General features: G+C 40.7%; 1 protein-coding gene and 1 pseudogene across 1 annotated transcript in view; one reads left to right on the top strand and one right to left on the bottom strand.

Annotated features, from left to right (window-relative positions):
• The window catches only part of SPTLC2 (serine palmitoyltransferase long chain base subunit 2), an 87,186-nt gene that overhangs the window by 11,759 nt on the left and 52,785 nt on the right, over positions 1 to 22,642 (bottom strand). The window contains exons 10-11 of the mRNA XM_055437499.2: positions 3,487 to 3,622; positions 1,403 to 1,532 (exon numbers count right to left, since the gene is read on the bottom strand). Of these exons, the coding sequence (XP_055293474.1) occupies positions 1,403 to 1,532; positions 3,487 to 3,622 (266 nt within the window). The remainder of the gene's footprint in view (positions 1 to 1,402; positions 1,533 to 3,486; positions 3,623 to 22,642) is intronic.
• LOC148776396 (small ubiquitin-related modifier 1 pseudogene) lies at positions 5,418 to 11,588 on the top strand (annotated as a pseudogene).

The following is a 22,642-nucleotide window of genomic DNA, read 5'->3' as shown; positions in this document are numbered from 1 at the left end:
AAGCTCAACATTCAGAAAACTAAGATCATGGCATCTGGTCCCATCACTTCATGGGAAATAGATGGGGAAACAATGGAAACAGTGACAGACTATTTTTCTGGACTCCCAAAATCACTGCAGATGGTGACTGCAGCCATGAAATTAAAAGACACTTCCTTCTTGGAAGAAAAGTTATGACCAACCTAGACAGCTTATTAAAAAGCAGAGACATTGTCAACAAAGGTCCGTCTAGTCAAAGCTATGGTTTTTCCAGTAGCCATGTATGGATGTGAGAGTTGGGCTATACAGAAAGCTGAGCACTGAAGAATTGATGCTTTTGAACCGTGGTGTTGGAGAAACTCTTGAGAGATCCTTGGACTGCAAGGAGATCCAACCAGTCCATCCTAAAGGAAATTAGTCCTGAATATTCATTGGAAGGACTGATGTTGAAGTTGAACCTCCAATACTTCGGCCACCTGATGCAAAGAAGTGACTCATTGGAAAAGACTGTAATGCTGGGAAGGATTGAAGGTGGGAGGAGAAGGGGACGACAGAGGATGAGGTGGATGGATGGCATCACCAACTCAATGGACATGAGTTTGACTCCTGGAGTTGGTGATGGACAGGGAGGCCTGGCATGCTGCAGTCCATGGGGTCTCAGAGTCGGACATGACTGAGCGACTGAACTAAACGGAACTGAACTAAATGCACCCAACATAGGAACACCTTAATGCTTTAAAAAGTCTGAAGTCTTATGTATGAGGTAATTAGCATATTAAAGAAATACCAAGAGATGGGAACATATTAAGAGACCATAAATCTTTATAGTCAGTAATAATTATGAGTTCCTATTGTATGCTTGGCACACAGAATGAAAAAAATACTTAGTTCCTGCTTAAGACTTACCTAATGGAAAAGACTGCCATTAAATAACTACAGGTGTAAAGAATTTTCTAGGCGAGAGTCTTAGGATTTTCAGAAACATCTAGCAAGAGGGTTTGGGAAAACCCTTGAGCAGGTCTACATGGAGATACGACGAATGAGCAAGTCAGTCAGACAGGGAGAGAAGGGTCAAGAGAGAGACCTCCTCACACAGAACAGGTGGGCACGCTTAGAAGAGAAAGCTAGACCAGAAAGAGAGTAAAGAGCTAAAGAGGCTGTAATGAGCGAGAGTGGAACAAGATGAAGCCAGAAACCTCCCAAGAGCCCTGATGACACAGCATCCGGTGGGTGATGCTAACAGCTCTGCAATTTTCTGCTGACAGCCATGTATGAAACAGCACTGTGCGCTCCCTCCTCGACCAGCAACCATCTATCTCAGGTGCGCAACGACCATGAGGACCAACAGCTGACTGACTGCACCTGACTCACAGGCCTTCTTAGCACAAGGTATATTTACATCAAGGTGAAAGTATCTACTTACAGTATCCAGCATTTCTCTGGTATGAGCTGCAGACAGGCAAAATCTGGCTCTGGACTCAATGATTGGGGTAGCAGGAAATCCTACCACAACTACACCAATGTTTCGCTTCAGCATCTCCCGTCCAAAGGCGCTGCAAAGGGAAAACAAGAAACCAGGAAGAATAATAAAGCACACAGTACATAGGTCTTGCCGTCCTGAGTGATTTAATCTCTTAAAGGCACTAGAGATTTCTATTAGGAATTTCTTCTAACTTCTGTGAAAGTTAAAACTGACAGTTTACAAACTCTATTCAATCCTAAAGTGTCTTCTTCCAAATGGTTTCCTTTAGAAAGGTGAAAGGATAAGTGTTGGCAGAGACCAATTTTTAATAAGGCTTGTCTAAAGTAATTTTCAGTTGTAGCTTTAAGGTGTCCCTGACATGTAACAGTGGCTCAGAGGTTTCAAAATGAACTTGAGTTGAAGCCTGGTCCTTGAAATGTTAGAATTGGCAGTATAAAAAATTTTTTAAGATTAAGGATGTGGAGGATCTGCTATAATATGGACGTTTTTCTGCTGGTGGAAAGACCAAGCATTAGCCTTCCAGACCATGTGTTTTCTGGATCGATTTAGGTGTTGAGCTGCCATTGGCATTCAGGGTTTCCTTAGGTATGTGTGAGGCCAGCTCATCCCCAGTCTTCAGAGGACCACCCAGACCACCATACTCCCAGGTTCCCTGATTTAATTTCCCCTCCTATAATAATTCACTTTAATAAACATCTGCTGAGTTCCAGGAGCTATGGTGGGCACTGGATATTCAAAGGTGAAGAAAAAACTTGCTCCTCTGATGAGTTCACTTAAACCTGAGAAATGATCCTTATTCAAATTTATATTTAAGACCTAGTCAAACTCACAACTCTGAAAAGATGTGCCTTTTTTACTGACTAAGCAGATGACTCTATCCACTTCATATTGGCTTTTCAAATATATTTTTGTTTTGTTATACATCTGTGCTTCTCAAATACACTGAAAGCTATTTCAGGGCAAAGATTTCCATTATATACGCCTTGCACAAGCCAAAGGGGCTGGTGCACTGTGCACATCTGGTAACTGTGCAATTACATGGCTGACCTCATGGCTCACTGCTCCCCCGTGGGCACTGCACTTCAGCCCCAGTCACCTCCTGCTAGTCTTCTACTGGCTAACTATAACTATGTTCCTGTATTATGGCCTTTGGACAGAAGCTTCATTCTCCAAGTGGCTAACTTGCTCAGTTATGAGTTCCAGCTCATATATCATCTTCCCTTCCCACTAAGGCTCACCCAGGGGTGACCATCCCATTTAATTCTGTAATCTGCCCACCCACAAGGCACTCTCTCTCACCCCCTTATCCTACTCTGCTTTCTCCCATGGCACTTAAAACCTTCTAACATACATATTACAAATTTCTTTATTTATTCTGTTTGTCTGACTTGTGCCCCAGTAGAGCATAAACTCCAGGGATTTTTATTTCTGTGATTCGTTAACTGATCTATCTTAACCCCCTAGAAGAGTGCATTTAACTCAAATGTTTGCTTAACGAAAGACTAACAAGTTAACACATTTTACAAACTGGAATCCACTGTTTGCTCTATGGCACATCCAGCAAACAAAGGTTAACATAATGTGACCAAGACAATTTTACCTAACAGAACATATAACCCTGGTCTCACATCATGGGAGATCTTAAGTCTAATAAGAGGCTGATCTGTCATCTGCAAAAAGGTACCCAATTTTGGAGACTTAATGGTTAAGAATCCACCTGCCAATACAGGGGACATGGGTTCTATCCCTGGTCCAGGAAGATCCCACATGCAGTGAAGCAAGTAAGCCCGTGCAACCCAACTACACAGCCTGAGCTCTGGAACGTGCGAGCCAAAACCAAAGAGCCCATGTGCCACAACTGCTGAAGCCTGCATACTCCAGAGCCCTTGCTCCACAACAAGAGGAGCCACTGCGGTGAAAAGCCCGTGGACCACAACCAGAGAGCAGTTCCTGCTCGCTGCCACTAGAGAAAGCCCACGCACACAGCCAAAATAATTTAAAAAAAAAAAAAAAAAAAAAGGTACCCAATTTTGGCTGGCATGTAGAGCATCAGAGGCACCACTGGAGAATCTTCGTTTCCATAGATGATGAAGCCCATGCTTTTCAGACGTCTCCTGAAATACCTGACGTTTTCGGCTAACTGCTGAATACACTCTTTGCCTGGAAAATCATGGGGAGGGAAACAAAATAATTTTTGCATGGAAACAGTATGGAATATAAAAAGACAAATCTCTCTTGCTTTGGTAGATTCTGTCATGGTAAGAGCTGAGCGCAGACTGCATCTTTCTGGAACCATCTCCTAGAGTAACGAAAATAAAAACAAAAATAAGCAAATGAGACCTAACTAAACTTAAAAGCTCGTACTCTTGGAACACGGACACTATGAACAACTAAATCACTTTCCTGTATACTTGAAACTAACACAACACTGTAAATCAACTACACTCAAGGATAAAAAAAAAATTTTTTTTTAAAGAAATATTAGGTAACAGGAATGTAAAAAGAGAACAGAGTAACCGTGTTTAATTACAAGTTACTGCTAGTCCCTGCCAGCCCATCCCCTGGAGACTCACCTGCCTCCAACACCCCAGCCCAGGAGGCCCATACCATGTCACCCTGATTGTCTGGCTCTGTTCTCAGGAAAAGACATGGTGCCCAGAGACTTCCTCTCATCCTGCATTCTTTCCAATTTCCATTGTAAGATTTCTGTCATCCACCATCTTCCAAAGGGGGGCATCATGCAAAATTTTGGTCAACTATTGCCAGTGTTTCTCAATAAGGCTGCTATCAGCATTTGGGGCATGACAATTCTTGGTTGTTAAGGCTGTCCAGTGCCTTGCAGAACATTCAGAACCACTGGCCTCTTGGCAATAAATGCCAATGCACCTCTCCATAGGCTAGTCTATGACAATCAAAACTGCTCCTCAGTTCAGTTCTGTTCAGTCGCTCAGTCGTGTCCAACTCTTTGCGACCTCGTGGACTGCAGCACGCCAGGCCGCCCTGTCCATCACCAACTCACAGAGTTTACTCAAACTCATGTTCATGCACCCATCTCATCCTCTGTCATCCCCTTCCCCTCTCGCCTTCAATCTTTCCCAGCATCAGGGTCTTTTCTAATGAGTCAGTTCTTCGCATCAGGTGGCCAAAGTACTGGAGTTTCAGCTTCAACATCAGTCCTTCCAATGAGCATTCAGGACTGATCTCCTTGAGGATGGACTTCCTTATGTGTTGTTATTCATATGCACCATCTGTATCCTAGCAGAACTCATCTGATTTTTGTTCTCGCCAAAATTATGGAGTAAATTCTAATAATCTTAGAATGAAATTGTCCACCCAAACTGCTAAAAAGGCAATCAATATCCTCATTTTCTTCCTTCCTTTAAATGACTCTTTCTGTTCACTGATTTTTAGGTGGTCAAACTAGTCAAACTCTTCTAATCTTTTGGTGCTATGTATATGCTATGCTAAAAGTAACACTAATAAAATTATTATTTGTATATGTGTATGTTGCTGCTGCTAAGTTGCTTCAGTCATGGCTGACTCTTTGCGATCCCAGAGATGGCAGCCCACCAGGGTCCGCCATCCCTGGGATTCTCCAGACAAGAACACTGGAGTGTTGGTCTTCTCCAATGCATGAAAGTAAAAAGTGAAAGTGAAGTTGCTCAGTCGTGTCCGACTCTTGGCAACCCCATAGACTGCAGCCTACCAGTTTCCTACATCCATGGGATTTTCCAGGCAAGAGTACTGGAGTGGGGTGCCATTTCCTCCTCCAGGGGATCTTCCTGACCCAGAACCTGGGGCTACTGTACTGTAGGCAGACTCTTTACCATCTGAGCCACCAGGGAAGCGTTATATGTATATATATGTCCATGTAAAAGAATGTAGACTATATGACAAATAACTGACACTGGTTATTCCTGTTTATTTTATGTGATATATATTTGAGTTTTTGAAAATGAGCGGGTATTGCTTCTATAAACAAAATAAGAATGAATGAGTAGGAGGATACATTTACATGTAGTATTAAAGGGATTTCCCTGGCAGTCCAGTGGTTAGGACTCAGCATTTTCACTGCTGTGGGCCTGGGTTCAATCCGTTGTTGGGGAACTATTAATAATATCCTGTAAGCCATGCAATGCAGCCAAAAAAAAAAAGGTACTATTAAAAATTCCACATTTGGGATCCTTAACAGATTGATCCCAAAATTCCATTCCGTCTATAGGGTCGCACAGAGTCGGACACGACTAAAGTGACTTAGCAGCAGCAGCAGCATGCAGCAAGAGGACTCAAACAAAATATATAAAAAAGAATTTAAAAATCAGAACTTAAATCAGAACATGAAAACACATCTTATTTGTACAAATAAACAAACTCCACATCCAGAGTTTTCCTTGTTAATCTCCTAGATTAATTAATTAGAATCATATAACACAGTTCCCAAATTAGTTTGTTCTTGGCTGTTACTGATGATCTACTTTCTAGCAAATTGACGAGGATAAAAACATCATGCATGGGACCAACTAAAAATTAATTAATGAGCAGAAACTAAAATACAAAGTTAACTGAACTTAATGTTGTAAAACTGTCAACATTCCAAGGAAATTAGAGTTTAGAATCCAAAGTTGGGTCTTCACTGCCAAGCCCAATACGGAGGGGGGAGCAGCTGACAAGCTTAGACCAGAGTTTATTCATTTACTTACTTCTACTGAAGCTGAGAAACATTAAAGGCAAATTTCAGTATTCAGGAGAGGGGGAGGGGAATGGGTGGGAGGGAGAAAAAAATTTTTTTAGTATTCAAAAAGAGTGGACTAATTAACTGAGAATACTGTGCTGGCTAATTTTATGTGTCACTCTGACTGGGCTCCATGGGCCTCAGCTGTTTAATCAAATATTATTCTGTTTGTGTCTGTGAGGGTGTTTTGAATGAGAGTAACATTTAAGTTGGCTGACTGCCCTGTGTGTGTGGGCCACAATCAATCAGCTGAAAGTCTGCTGCTGCTGCTGCTGCTAAGTCGCTTCAGTTGTGCCCGATGCTGTGTGAACCCAGAGACAGAAGCCCCCCGTCCCTGGGATTCTCCAGGCAAGAACACTGGAGTGGGTTGCCATTTCCTTCTCCAATGCATCAAAGTGAAAAGTCAAAGTGAAGCCACTCAGTCGTGTCCAACTCTTCGCGACCCCATGGATTGCAGCCTACCAGGCTCCTCCATCCATGGGATTTTCCAGGCAAGAGTACTGGAGTGGGGTGCCATTGCCTTCTCTGAGCTGAAAGCCTAAATAGGACAAAATAAGACCTGCCAGGTTGCCTGCCTGCTAAGGTGAGACATGATTATTTTTCCTGCCTTCATACTTGAACTGAAGTGCCAGCTCTTCCCAGACCTCGAGACTGACGGCGTTTGGACTAAATCATCTGGGTCTCCAGCTTGCCTGCTGTAGACCTGGCGTCTTTCAGTCCCTGTAACTGTGTGAGCCAATTCTTTCTCTTCCTCTTTCCCTCGGCCCTCCCTATAAAAATACTGCATAGGAAAAGTTCAGCAGATGTTTTATGATGATGACTGTGGCATGGATGTCTTAGAAAGCTTGGAATCTCTCCAAGAGACAACAATCTATTCATGTGACCAAGTTATTCCAGGTGCTGTGGGACTCAGATGATACTTAATAGAACATTTTCTTGAATAATGGCCATACTTTTACTTAGAAGTTAAAAATAACTTTTAACTGCTGTTAGAGCCACTTATCTTCGACTCTCTTTTTACTATGCTCCACAAACAGCTGCAATCCCCAGTTCTACCATTTGAAGTACAAGCATAGAATTGGAAAGAATATTAACCCATATAATTACTGTACTTCACTTAAAAGGTTGTGGTTATAAGCAAGAGATAAGAACCACTTCCCATATCGAATAGTAAACTGACCAAGCACTTCTTTTGCCTTTTGTGTGTGCTCAGTCGTGTCCGCCTCTGCAACCCCATGGACTGCAGCCCGCCAGGCACCTCTGTCCATGGGATTTCCCAGGCGAGAATACTGGAGTGGGTTTCCATTTCCTCCTCCAGGGAATCGTCCCGACCCAGGGATCAAATCTGAGTCTCTTGTGTCTCCTGCACTGGTAGGAGGATTCTTTAGTACTTTTAACCTTTGTCAACTGCAAAGACAAACAGCTCTCTAGGTCTCTGGGAATAAAGCACCTGTCACTGAAGATGTGTGGCTCAGACAAAAACTGAATGGCAGACATTACTCAAAATTACATATAGCAGCAAATTATTTTAGAATAAAGAAATCTTGTAACCATGCTCTCTATACATCCCCACAAGAGCAGGACTTGCTAAATAATTAAAAACTGAACAAGCAGAAGGTGTAGTGAAGTCCCTCCAGTCTTGGCGCTGTGCTGTGGAGTAGAGACAAGAATCTGTAAACCCCGAAGTGAAGCTCTGCCTACCCAAGGCAGCCGCTGTATGGAGACCCCTGGGGAAGCTACTGTCACAGGTCTGACCAGGAGGCAAAACCTTCACCTGAGGATTTGACAAGTAAGAAGGAAGGAGAATACATTAAACTCAAGGTCACTGGACAGGAGAGCAGTGAGATTCACTTCCAAGTGAAAATGACGACACGTTTCAAGAAACTCAAAGAATCACATTGTCAAAGACAGGGAGCTCCCGAGAATTCATCCAGGTTTCTCTTTGAAGGTCAGGAAATAGCTGATAATCACACTCCAAAAGAACTGGAACGGAGGAAGAAGATGTGATTAAAGTTTTTTAGGAACAAAGAGGGTCATTCAACAGTTTACATTCTTGTTTTTTTCCTTTTCTTTAATCCTTTAAAAAAAAAAAAGCTCTTTTGTAACGTGGTGTTCAAAACAGAATTGAAAACTGGCACCCCATCTCTTTAAAAAACCTTGTAATTTGGATTCTTGTGCCATGATTCATTATTGTCTGTTTTCATTATGCTGAATTTTGGTGATCCAACCTCAGCCCTCTTCATATTGCCCTCTCTGTTTTAAAATTAACATGGGGGCACAAAGAGGCCACCTCTTCCAGGACTATGTATTTGCAAGTTTGTGATAAAGAAGATCCATTAATGTCAGTGGTTTTATGATCACTTCACTCCTGGACTTGGATTTTCAGTGGGAGATGGAAGTTTTTCAGAGAACTGAACTATGAAAAATGACCTTTCCTTAGCTTGAAGCTAATTTTAAAATCTGAGGGTCAGGACCAAAAGAAGAGGAGTATCAGGTTGGAGTCATAGTGACAGAGGTGGTGAGAACAATGATTCACTCCAAATACAGCTTCACTGAAGAGAAAGCGTTTTAAGATGAAAGAAAAACCTCCTTAGAAGATCCCAGAAAAGTTCTACTTTTCATTAGCAGTTAAAGTTATTCACGGAGATGTGATTACAGCAGAACACTGCTCTTTTTGCTACTTTTTGGCCTGGGATAGTGGTTTTAAATGGACACTGTCTGTATCAGCTTAATTAAAACAAACAAAATATTTGCTTAAAAAAAAAACTTGAATAAGTAAAGGTAAAAATGGGAGAGGAACCTTTTCTACAAGTTGTAGCAAATATTTTGTACTCATTAAAATTTTGATACAGACTTCCCTGGTGGCTCAGGGAAAAACGTCTTCCTATAATTTTGATAATTTTTGCTTAATTTATGAATCTTATAAAAGCACAGATATTTAAGTTGATTTTCATGTCAACAGAAATATATTAATATATTAATAATTATTAAGGTTAAATCATGAAGGAACTTCTACTTTATGATAATATATATTATATATATATATTCACATTTAGATGATACCATAGTATGTGAATTGGGCAGAAAAGGGATTCATTCTTAACCAGCTCATCAAGCTTTCTTCGTTGAAGAAGCAGTCTCTTCTTGACTCATCTTTCTTAATCACTAATGATCACTCTCTTTGATCAGTTCTAAAGTGGGTGGGGGCTAGGAGGCAGCAAACAACACTTTCAACTCTCAGCACTTTCTAGATCAATAAATGATGTACTTGACACAAGTATCCAGACAAGATGCCTAGTGAAAATCGGCATCTCATGGCCTCCTAGAAAGGAGAGCAAGAGGGACAAAAGAATGCCAGCAAACACACAAATTAACTGACCTTTAAGGTCATCAGTTCTTTAACTTCTACATGAACACCTATAGAGATGTAGGTGAAAAATTAGCATCACTATATCTAGAAATATCTTAAAATACCAAAAGGGACTGGAGAAGGCAGTAGTGGTGAAAGAGAGAATAGCAAAGGACCTAAAGAAAAACATCAATGAAGCTATTTTTAAAACCACACTATGTTGGAACTTGAATTAATCTGTTCATGTTTTTCACATGATCTGAGAGAAAGAAGGATGAAATATACTATTAAAAATGTTACCTAAAATTAAAATATTAGCCAAAAGGCAGGGCAGACTGATTTTAATAACACTTAAGCCCCAGTTAAAGGGCACCAGGAAACCTCCCATTGGGCTATTAAGAGACCAAGAGAATAGAAAAATATAGTGAACAGTTTTGTAAAATGGATACTTATAAGGGACTTTCAGGAAGCAAGAATTCAGTAACTTTGGAACACTGAAGCAAAATGAGTTTACCATGCTCTAGACACAGCCCCTGTTTTGCTAGGCTGTTAACAAATATCGAAGTGCTCAACCTGGGCAACTGTCAAATTAATGAACGACAAAGCAGATGGCTTGCCTCCCCCTAGTCTATGGATGCTGTTCTAAAGCAGGCCTTCAGCTCGTCACCTCCCTACAAGAGTGCATGTGTGTGCGTGAGTGTGCTCAGTCGTGTGCGACTCTTTGCGACCGCATGCATTTAAGTATCTGAATCTACTACCTGTTAACGACACTATTTCTATTTCTTTTCTCGGCAACTAGAGGAGCTCTGTGAACACCAAGCACCGTAAGTAAATTCCTTTCATGAGCATGGTTCATCACCCTCTCCCTAGCAAGCAGCTTAATCCCTTAATCAGTTTCAATGTCCAAAACGAGGATTTCCTGAGGACTGCCACAGGATGCGCAACAGGCAGCGGGGCCAAGGCTTTAAGTTGCTGATTCAATATAATCAAGAATTTAAAAGAACGGTTAGAAACAGAGGGCCCTAACCAAAAGGAAGAAAAGAGGCCAAGTGCCTCAGAAATGAAGGAACTGAGTTGTAAAGGGTGCCAGCCCATAACTAGGACAGAAAGGCTTAATTTGTCCAAAGACTGTCCTACTGTCCTCCTTGGTACTGGAATGTATCGTGGCTACTTTTAGACAGAAATGAAGCAATGAGGAAATACGACTACAGTGGTCAAGCACCCATGGGCAGGTGAAGGGGGTTAGCAAATAAAGCGAGGCTTGGAATTAAACCAGAGTTTCAGAGGCAGAAGGCAAGGCAATGAGCAAGCACTGAACATTTAGGGGAAAAAAAAGAGTATATAGTGGGCAAGGCTTTTGTAGATTAGTTACAAAAGAATCTGAGATTCTGAATTAATAGGCTATAAAAATATAAGTAGCATTAAAACAAAAAATTACAGCCAGCCTGTAGAGGTCTGACCATAGGCCCCTGATCCCTTCGTTGTTTCTTTTCCCTTCCTTAATCGGTTCTAATTTCACCCTTGCTGCTGATTCATTCAGCAAGGACCATCAGTTCTTTGTAAGGAAGCATCAGCGCATTAAGTTTCAAACACAGTGAAGATAAACAACTCAGCATCAACATCAAACTCGTGTTCCACATGCCAATATGTCTCTTATTTTTCTTTTTAAAAGAAAACAGATCAAATATCTTGTCCTCCAATTTCCTTTCCTGTCCCCAATTATTACCGATCAGTAGAGTTGCTTTTGGTTCTCACTGATGTAAGCCAGCTCAAGAAAAAAGAAGAGATAAAAAGACAACTCGCAGATCTCTTAAAAGTTAGTTTGCATTATTCACTTAGGTTTTCTTTAAAATGCAAGGTCTAGGGCCTTGTCCACCAAGACTTATGGTCTTGAATCCTCATTTTTTCCAGTGGTCTCTCATTGTTTTAATTATTAATTTTTTGGTTGTGCTGGGTCTTCATTGCTTCATGGGCTTTTCTCTAGTTGCAGTGAGTGCGGACTTCTCATTGCTGTGGCTTTTCTTGTTGCAGAACAAGGGCCCTAGACACTCGAGTTTCAGTAGTTGCAGCTCACAGGCTCTAGAACAAAGGCTCAGTAGCTGTGGAGCACAGGCTTAGCTGCTCCGCAGCATATGGTATCTTCCCAGACAGAGATCAGACCGGTGTCCCCGACGTTAGCAGGCGGACTCTCATCCACTGAACCACCAGGGATGTCCTCAATTCCTCATTTTTAATAAACTCTACAGCAGTGGTGCCACACGTTAGAATCCTTTGGGATGCTTTTAAATAAAAACTTATAAGAGCCTCACCCCTAGATATTCACTGGGTCGGCAAAGGGGCCGTGGTAATTAGGTATTAGGCATTATTACTAATTACTATTACTGTGTGTGAACAAGGTTAGAAACCACCAAACTAAAAGTGACTTTGATGCAGGTGGTCCATGGACAAAGTCTGAAACGGGCTGAAAAGAATACAGCTTAATGAGGTCCTTCTGAAACTCATTCCACTGTCAAAGCAGATGGTAGGCACATACAAGTATTTAGATCATTTATTTTTTCCTAAACCACAGGTGACAATTAAAAAAATCAATTCCTCTTCAAAAAGCTCTCAAATCTTAAGGAAAGCCTTAAGGAGACTATCTTGTTCTTAACCAAAAAGAGTCCATCTGTCTTGCCACTTATTTATACATATTTAGTATTCCCATGGCAATAAGCTACAATAAAGTTGATGAAAATCTAGGATAAAGTCTCCTGAACAAAGCCCTCAAAAACAATTCTGGGGGACAAAGAGCAATTCCAGCCGTAAAACAAAGACCAGGCTATAAAGTTGCCAGATAATAACTGATGAGAAGAAATGGTCATTCGTCTCAGTTAAACAGTAACTGAACAAATCAAATCATGGAAAAATCTTTTAAATCAATTTTATTATGAAATAAATCTAAAGTAGTTCATCTACTTCAATCTTAAAAATAATAATAATATGACTCAGTACTTTAATTAAGAGTTTAGTTCCCAGGCTTTCCTGGTGACTCAGAGGTAATCTGCCTGCCAACGCAGAGGACATGGGTTTGACCCCCGATACAGGAAGATCCCACATGCCAAGGAGCAACTAAGCCCGTGTGCCACAACCACGGAGCCTGTGCTCCAGAGCCTGGGAACCACAACTGCTGAGCCGTTGTGCCCTAGAGCCCAAGCTCCGCAACTAGAGAAGCCTCCACAAGAAGCAGCCCATGCACCTCAAAGAAGAGTTGCCCCTGCTCACTGCAACTAGATAAAGCCCATGCAGCAATGAAGATCCAGTGTAGCCAAAAATAAAAAATAAATCAATAAATAAAATTATTTAAAAAAAATTTAGTTCCCTTATATCATCTTACCACATATTCTCTAAAATAGTTCAAGGCTCTTTTCCTGTCCAAGGGGAACATCCTCAAACTCCTTATTTATGCTGTGCATTAATAACAATATCCTACTAAATGAACAAGTCTACATTTGTTCAGAGATTAGCTTCCAGCCTGTTGATGCCTGCGGACATCTTAATAGCTAGCTTCAAACAAACTCGGAAACAAGAAGACCACTGTGTGGCAAGAAATTTTTATTAGTACATGGATTTGGAAAAAAAGAAGTAGGAGTGGAAGAAGAAATAGACAAAACCATGCCACAGAAGCTCCTGAGTATTCAGGATGGGAAAGGGGTTACTGATCCATGGGCAGCAAGGAGGTAGCAGGCTTTCATTGGTAGCGGTGATTATAACTAAACAGCGTTTTGTTTTTTTTAAATTTGCAGACCAGAAAAAAGAAAATTAAAAATACATTATAAAATAGTCTATTTAATAAGATGTTAAATATCACTAAAGGAACTTCAGAAGCAGAAGTGGATGGAGTTCAGGAAAGCCACATTCTACTCAGATATTAAGAAAACCTGTCCTATGTGTGAGCTCAAATTTCTCTACCTATAAAGTGGTTATGCTGCTTGCTAATTTCAGAAGGCTTAAGCCATGAATTAAAAATGGCTTTTTGCAAGATAACAGCCTACTTTACAGAACGAAATTCTTTGATTGCTGGTTATTTTTCTAAAGTAATATATTCCATAGGAAAAATCCTTGTAGCTAGAAAGATTAGTAAGAAATATAAAATCAGTAAGGTCTGAATTTGCTTCGAATAGTTAGCTGGATTTAAGGAAGTTTATGGATTTTCTTTGGTGGGGCGGTGAAGGAGGAGGAGAAGGACGGAGGAAAACGAAGAAAGGGGGAAGCTGAACCAAGAGGAATTTATTTGTGGCTCTGAAGCCAGTCCTTCTCAGAATCCTACCCCTACTACTAGACTATGGGCATTTTCAAAGGTGAGGATCATGCATTGTTCACTCTGTACCCCTCAAAAGCACAGCCACCACAGGGTACAGAGTAAATGCTTAAGGAACGTTTGATAAATGAAGAATTAAGTATTTCTTAACACTGTTCTAGGCAGTAAGTTACAAGTAAAGGGATCTAATCTAACTCTCAGTATTAGATATACTGCTAAACTGTACTGTGGCTAAGAATAAAACTGTGTTCACTAGGAAATGTGACTTTTACTTAGATGAATCTAATAGAAAAATAAATTACATAAAAGCAGATATGTAATAATAAAGAAAAGAAGCGGAACTCAAGCACTCCTAGCCTCAGAAAGCACAGGAATCAGAAAGGACGGACCCAGGCTCAACCAAAGGAGAAGCCTGCCGGCCAAACGTAACCAGTGGGTGTCCGAAGTTCTCTTTATGCCCATTAGCTCCTCCTCAAAGACTCAGGGTGGGCCCCCCACCAAGGCTTTTTGTAAAAAAAAAGAATCTTCTCAGTTCTAAATTAGCTTTAGACAGTTCCTGGGATTCTCAAGGTGATCGTTTAACACCTCATTAACAAGTCTATTATAGGAATTAATCCAAATGAGCCAAACCGAATTTTAATTAAACCTCAATCTGCCCAATGGGCTCTCAGTTCCCCTCAATACTAAGAAGTACAAAAAGTGCAGTTTCTACAAAGAAAGTTACTTCTGTCATATTACAATCTATCAGTAAGATGCATCTAACTAGCTTATTCCATAATTTTGCCATTCTGGCTTTAAAATTCAGCTATCCCTTGTGGTTCAGCTGGTAAAGAATCCACCTGCAATGTGGGAGACCTGGGTTTGATCACTGGATTGGGAAGATCCCCTGGAGAAGGGAAAAGCTACCCACTCCAGTATTCTGGCCTGGAGAATTCCAGGGACTGTATAGTCCATGGGGTAGCAAAGAGTCGGACACGACTGAGCGGCTTCACTTTCACACTTTCATACAAAGTACTTTAAGAATCTATCCATCCATTTTCTAATATTTCTGGATCATGTGTGCATTCATTTGTCCAGCAAGTTTATCGAAAAGCTACCAGATTTCAGACACTAAGCGAGGTGCTATGCTTGTTATGGACTATGTCTTTGGACATCAAAACACATGAAAGCCCAGCTCTGGAAAATGGAAAAGCACAGTTTTAGTTGCTTCGGCCAGACATTTTGCCTTGATTCATGAATAGATCTTACAGCTAAATTTCCATTACTGGATGTGGATTAGTGATGTATGAAGTGAAATCTAGAATTTCAAATGTCTTGTGCAATTTGTCAGAATTTCCTCTCATTTTTTTCCTACTCACCAGCCTATTCTAACTTCATGTGTCCACTCAGAGAACATGCACAATTCCCAACCACTGTTACCTTACTGTGGTTCCTAGGGAACACGGCTCTCAGGATCTACTCATCATTCTAGTCATATGGTTTGGAGAGGAAATGCAGAAAAAACTGGGAGAAAGAAGAAAGGCATGCTCACAATGCAGGGTCGGGAAAGGATCTCAACTCACCCTGCGTGCTGCAGCCTTTCTGAAGGCTCTACACTCCTGTCACCAAAGAATAACATGTCTTTCCATAAGCAAGATGAAAACAGTAATCAATAATCAACCACAGATCAATAATCAACAATCAACCACAGACTACTTGAGTGCGTGTTTAAACCTTACTTTCAACCTTAAGCAGGATTATTTCCATGAAGTTATTATGTACTCTGGAATCTAAAACAAAAAAGGTTTTAATCATAAAAGTAACATATTCAATCTGGTAAAATAAAATTCATTCCGACACCTCCATTCCCACTTCCATCAAGAAGCTGCAGGTTCTGTTTCAGGCTTTCCTCATGGCTAGTACAGAAATGCCAAACGTATCCTTACCCCTCTGATGCTTTCTCTGTCAATCCTGGATGGTGTCTAGGTAAGGCATCTATCTGGATTCCTCCTTTCCAGGTTTTGTCCACTAATCACCACTACTTTTTGGTAATATTACTAATTTTAAAATTCTTGTAGTGGTTAGTTATCTTCATAAATTTAAAGACTATCTTTTTGGGGAGGGCATGCTACACAGCCTGTGAGATCTTAGTTCCCCCACCAGCGATGGAACCCGGGTCACAGGAGTGAAAGCACCAAGTCCTAAGTGCTAAACCACCAGGGAATGCCCTAAAGACTATTTCTTAATTTCAAAACGTGTTGTTTGTAAATTTAAGACAGTATCTACTGATTCCACTAAGTACGATAAAAAGAAACCAATACACTTGTATGCTATCTCCTGCCTTCTGTCAGCTACTTTCATATTGTCAAGGTTCTTGATGCCTCTGATTTATAACGATAGCCAAACTTTCCATGCTTTACCTGTAACTGACTCCCAAGAAGAGAAACTAATTAAAAGCAGTAATACTTCACTACGCTTGTGTTAAACAAAAGAAAGTTTTCCAAGTGTCAAGGCTAAAAGTGTTTTCTCTTTTTCAACCCCCAACAACTCAACAATTCATTTTAGTTTTGATTTTATCTTAAGTTAGAAGAGAACAGTTCAACATTTCACAGCTCACAATATTTATTATCATTATGAAACAACTACTTCAGATCCATTAATTCTGATTTGGAGGGGAAAAATAAAAAGAGAAAAATCATACTAAGCCAGTACACAGTCAAAGAAGGAACAGAAGCACTGTGTGAACATACAGTGCTATAAATCCTACCATCTGACACAGGTCATTATCTTCGCTAAAGGAAAACTGAAGTATTTAATGGCAAGCAAGTATTTACATTTTGTCTAATCTGCTTTAGACTTATCTATCTATAAGTCCTGTTTACAAGATATTTCTCCGTCCTAATTTGATTCTTAATGTTCTTCCAATGACTACTAGTCTCCGTATCTGTATCATTAATGAGAAACAACACCTGCCAGTTACAACGGGACAATGTCTCCTTTTCTGGCTCTGAAAACTAGCTCACAAATGGCTGCTTCTTGCTCAAGCTAACCGTATCATAAAAGCACGACGATCTACCCCACTAAGAGAAAAGCAGTGACAGCATCAAAGATTATGTTTATATTAAAATATTAATTTCCCTAAGTCCTACAATTCTAAGAACAGTGGTCAGTATACATGAAGTATCAATTCAAGCACAATCCTGTTTGAGTGAATGATCACTCTTATCCTCTATTTAGATGTATAGATTTCATAAGTTCTCAAAGTTTAAGAATATAAATAATGGACAAAATCGTTAGGTCATTGGTCTTATGTTGCCTGCCTTTAAGGCACCAAAGTATTAATCATTGAACCATTCACCAAGTATGTACTGCATGCCTACTATGTGCAAAAGGAGAAAGGGGCAGCAGAGCATAAGATGGTTAGATAGCATCACTGACTCAATGGACCTGAATCTGAGAAAACTCCTGCAGACAGTGAAGGACGGGGAGCCTGGCACACTGCAGTCCATGAGGTCGCAAAGAGTTGGACACGACTTAGCGACTAAACCACAACAATGTGCCAAACATGGTTCTAAACAGAAGGAATAAAGCAAACAAGATGCACACTTCCTATTTTCATGGAATTTATATTCTACTTGGGGAAGATAGACAATTAATTTGAGAAAAATCAAGTCAAATAATTATCTACTCTAAGGTCTTGAAGTAGGCACTATTTAAGATGCAAAGGAGGTACAAGACATATGTTTCTGTCCCTTAAGAACTAATAATCTTATGAGGAAGATGACTCATGCATAGAAAAGCTACAGGAAAGGGTTAGTCAAGTTTCATACATATAGCTTTGGAATAACTCATATTTTCACACATTGTACTATGAAATACTAAGCCATCAATCTATTTGCATCAACTGACCAACCAGCCTTTGGAGTTACTGCCCAATAATATTGCCTATTAACTAAAAGTTAATTTTTGGTAAAGTCTCCATGTTTCTATAACAGCATTATTCTAATACCTTACAACATTTCATCCTTGTATTACCAAAAATGTTTGCTGAAGAGAAAAAATAGTGTGAATACTGTTAAGATACAGAGGACTCTGAAACTTCATTCAAGACAAAACCAAAAATTATTAGACATGCTGAATGTGGCAATAATAAACTTCATATACTCATTGGAATTATGCTATTACAAGCATAATTAGCTGTATGTTAGAGAGAAAAACAGAGAAGGCAATGGCAAGCCACTCCAGTGCTCTTTCCTAGAAAATCGCATGGACAGAGGGGCCTGGTGGGCTGCAGTCCATGGGGTCGCTACTAGTCAGATACGACTGAGCGACTTCACTTTCACTTTTCACCTTCACACATTGGAGAAGGAAATGGCAACCCACTCCAGTGTTCTTGCCTGGAGAACCCCAGGGACGGCGGAGCCTGGTGGGCTGCCGTCTATGGGGTCACACAGTTGGACACAACTGAAGCGACTTAGCAGCAGCAGCAGCAGAGAGAAAAAAATTCAGTAACATAAAATACTTGAGATATACAGTCAAAATTATAATGAAAGAGGGTGCAATATAGGGGTAGGGAGTGGGAGGCACAAACTGTTGAGTAAGGTAGGCTCAGAATGTGTTGTACAACACGGGCAACAGAGCCAATATTTAGTAATAACCGTAAATGGGAAGTAACTTAAAAATTGTATAAAAAAATGAAGAAATTTTTAAATAAAAACCTTATTTACCTTTAAAAATTGCAATGAGAAAGCTTAGAGATTTCATTATATGTTTAGTGTTTTAGGACTGGGACACCAACAATAACATCTAGCAAGTAAGTCTATTGATTTATACACTTTGAAGAAAACACTGTGTTCAAACATTAAGCATTAGCTCTGTTAGACAATAAATGTGTGAAACTGTAAACTTGTGAAACAAGGTTTTGGGGAGAAAAAACACGTATTAACACAGAGGCATCATAAAAAACAGCAGTTCAGTTTGTTATGAAAAATGAATAGCATCTGGGTGACAGGAGGATCAGCATCGTCAGAGGCACCAAACTGGTTTAAATAAGAGTTCAAACAGGAAAAGATAAGGTTAAAAATCAAACTACAGAGGATCTCAAACATCCTATAAAGAATCTGGCTTTATTCTACGAGCACCGAGGAGTTACTGAACACCGTCATCCTCTGCTTCAGCATCTTCAGGCAGGCAACGACAGAGCTTTTGTCAGGAAGATTAGCAGGTGGTGCAGGAGAGACTGGAGAGAAGGCAGTTACGGGAGGGGCAACTGTTTAAGGAACAGGGAGTTAGGGCCTGAAAACAGGCAGGTGGCAGAGGGAATAAGCAGAAGTGACAGACAGAAGCAACAGACTCTGACTCAGTACGGGGAAAGGCGGCCATGATTCCAGACCTACACAGCTTGAAGACGGCGCTATACTACATTTAGTTGAGAAGATGAAGAGGGGATACAATGAGAAAAAGCAGCATCACTCCTGCCTTTTCCCTGGTAAAAGGCAAGTAGGGTGAATCTTAATCACGAGGAAAACCAGATGAACCTGAATTGAGGGATATTCTAAAAGTGCTAAAAGTGTCAACGTCATGGAAGTCCAATAGAGCCTGAGGAGCTGTGGCTGAAGAAGACTAGAGACAACCCAGTGCAACAGGTGGCCCTGGCCCACACTCCACACCCTCGGGACGCTGAGCTGAGGTTACTACTGCTACTCACTGACATTAAGTGACAGCATGTTCACATTAGCTAATTAAATAATATTCATTGCAGAAGGAAACGGCAACCTACTCCAGTATTCTTGCCTAGGAAATCCCATGGACAGAGGAGCCTGGCGGGCTACAGTCCATGTGGTCTCAAAGAGTCAGACACAACTGAGGGAGGGGCAGGCACTCGCCAGAGGCCCCAGAGCTTTTGATGGCAGAGCCAGGACTGTGGCTGAGGACTCCTGACTCCCAGGCCTCCCTCACCAGATAGGAGCATGGAAAACTAGAATCTAAACTACGCCTGAGGGCTTTCCTGGTGGCTCAGTGGTAAAGAATTGCCCCCCTACCAAAGCAGGGGACGCGAGTTCCAACGCTGGTCTGGGAAGACCCCACACGGCAGACCAGCTGAGCCCACGCATCACAGCCACTGGGACGGGGCTCTGGAGCCTGGGAACCACAGTACTTAGGTCTGTGGGCACCAGAGCCTGTGCTCTGCAAAAAGAGGAGCCACTGCAGTGAGAAGCGTGAGAAGCCCACGCCCTCAACTGGGGAGCAGCCGCTGCTCGCGAAAAGCCCACGCAGCATAAAGCCCCTGCACAACCATAAATAAAGTCTTTAAGAAAGCAAAATAAATAAATAAATAAATAATATTCATGTACTAGTGCTAATTTCTTGCTTTGATTGGCTGTATTATGGTCATGGAGGAAAACACCTTTGCAGGAAGTACACACTAAAGCACTTGGGATGATGGAGCATAAGATCAGCAATGATTCAGGAAAAAAAAGTATTTCTGTGTGCTGAACTTCCAACTTTTATGTGAGTCTGTGATTGTTCGGCAGATAAGAAAAAGATTTCAAAACATTATGATGACAGACATTAACTTTGCCACATGACTACCGGTTTACATCAGGAAATTTAGGGACAAACATTTTAAACTATTGTGACTTTTTTTCATAAATTTTAGTTCTCTTCCCCTGCTCCTGGCTCCTTAATACCAACTGGAAAAAGCAAGAACACCAAGGAAGATTAGAATGTTCCTATTTTCCCCTACAATTTCCATATTTTTCCCCAGAAGTTGTAGGAAGTTTCAAAAACAATATACACATTTAAAAATGAAAGACATAACGAAAGATGATCTTTGTATGGAAACAAGAGACCTGAAAATGAACAAGGGTCCATACTAGGCCAAGAAAGAAAATAAATATTTTAGTAAAGATAATGTATGAGCCCCTTAAGTTGCTAAATCAGTCTCAAAAATGAAATTCTGCCACAAATTTATGATCATATATAAAATGCTAACAATTCCAATAAGAAAGTAGCTTAGAGAAGAGATACATAAATTCATGATCTCAAAACACACATACACACACCATTCAAACAAAATGTTTTCAGAAAAGTGAATCTGGGTCTCAAAGTAAGGGTGTGGTAATGAAACTAGAACATATAGGTGGGAGTACAAGTGGCCCAGGGTAAAAACAAACCAAAAAATGCTGTGCTAACTGCAGCTTACTTAGAGCCTCTAGTCCTACAATTCTTTGAATTATTTGAAACTGAAACAGGAGGAAAAAATAAATAAAAAAGGAAATCAAGTTCCTGGTGACTCTTGTCTTCAGTCCCGTCTACAATGGAATTCTGTTGGTTTAGCATCCTCTTTGGTGAGGAAAAACTTCTAGAGTGGCCCCACAAGAAGGACTGTTCACAACGAAATAAGTTTACACAACAGAGAAATTAAAGGTGTGCGAGTATATAAAACTATTCTGTCTTACAAAAAGGAGAAAATATTATGTCAAAAATGAGCTATTTCAAATAGTGCTTAATGTTTGTATGTCTGATAACAAAGTCAATCCAGGACTAAGCACTGACAATACATTACCTTTGCCCTTCCCTGGCAGCTCACCTGGCAAAGAATTCACCTGCAATGTGGGATACCTGGGTTCGATCCCTGGGTTGGAAAGATCCCCTGGAGAAGGGAAAGGCTACCCACTCCAGTATTCTGACCTGGAGAATTCCATGGACTGTATAGTCCATGGGGTCACAAAGAGTCAGACAGGACTAAGTGACTCTCACATTCACATGTGAGGTATTTGCCATTAAGTGAAGAAAGAGTTCGTTCATTTGCAACATCAATATTATTATGTAACAGTCTCTTCTGTTCACACATGGGCCGTGTTTTGCTTCCCCCATTTCCAGTTCACTTCACCACTGAAATTCACTCAAAGAAAAATATCAGTATAGCTCTTAAGCAAATCTGAACTCCAGACAAATTCCTTCAAAAGATAAGCATGGATATATTATATTCTGTTTTTTTCATGAAATCTGAAGGGGCTATAAAATTCCTAACCTCTGGGAAACAGGCCACAAGTCTGTCCGTATTAAGCAGCCCATAGAAACTGTTCAAGAATTTGAGTCTGGTACTACACAAGGCAAGAGAACCAGTGTGCCTCTGTTTTCATATCAATCTAACATTCCTACAGGACAAGCCTCTACCTGTGACCCACCTTGCTCACCACCACCCCCATGCACTCCACCTACACGACTATGCTTCTGCCACAGTGGCCTCCACGCTACTGCTAAACACAGAGTCATCTACATCTCAGGGCCTTCTTGCCCTGGATTTTCAGGTCTAAAGTTTCACCTCCTTCAAGGGCTCGATAAAATCTTACCTTCTCAATGACTACCCTATTTAAAACTGCAAATTGCTTCTCCAGAACCCAACATATACTTTCCTCCTTCTTTCCAGAGTACTTACCACTTTTTGGCAACTGTGTAATTTATTTCCCTTATTAGAACCCCACAAGGCAGGAATCAGGGGGTATTTTCTTCTTTGACAAATCAGGAGTGCATAGAAACAGCACCTACCACACACTGTGGGCATGCAAGCATTTGGTAAATGATTAATAAAACTTCCAATTCTCTATGACATGGTAATCTCTGGGATTAATACAACAGCCCACTATCCTCTACATCCCCAGTGACCCCCAAGTACACAGCTCATTCAAGTGATCTGCTTGGATGTCCACCGTCTACAGATTCTGATTTACAGAGTCTAACATTAATACGTAATAAGATACTCAATGTTTGCAGAGTTAATGGGATTCAATGTTCTGAACATATGAGATCAAGTTTCTC

The sequence above is a fragment of the Moschus berezovskii genome, chromosome 9 (genome assembly GCF_049115385.1).
Source record: "Moschus berezovskii isolate FMDL1 chromosome 9, NW_MosBer_1.0, whole genome shotgun sequence".
NCBI classification, from domain to species: domain Eukaryota; kingdom Metazoa; phylum Chordata; class Mammalia; order Artiodactyla; family Moschidae; genus Moschus; species Moschus berezovskii.
Note: the sequence above shows the minus strand (reverse complement) of the source record. Positions and strands in the feature narration are given on the sequence as shown.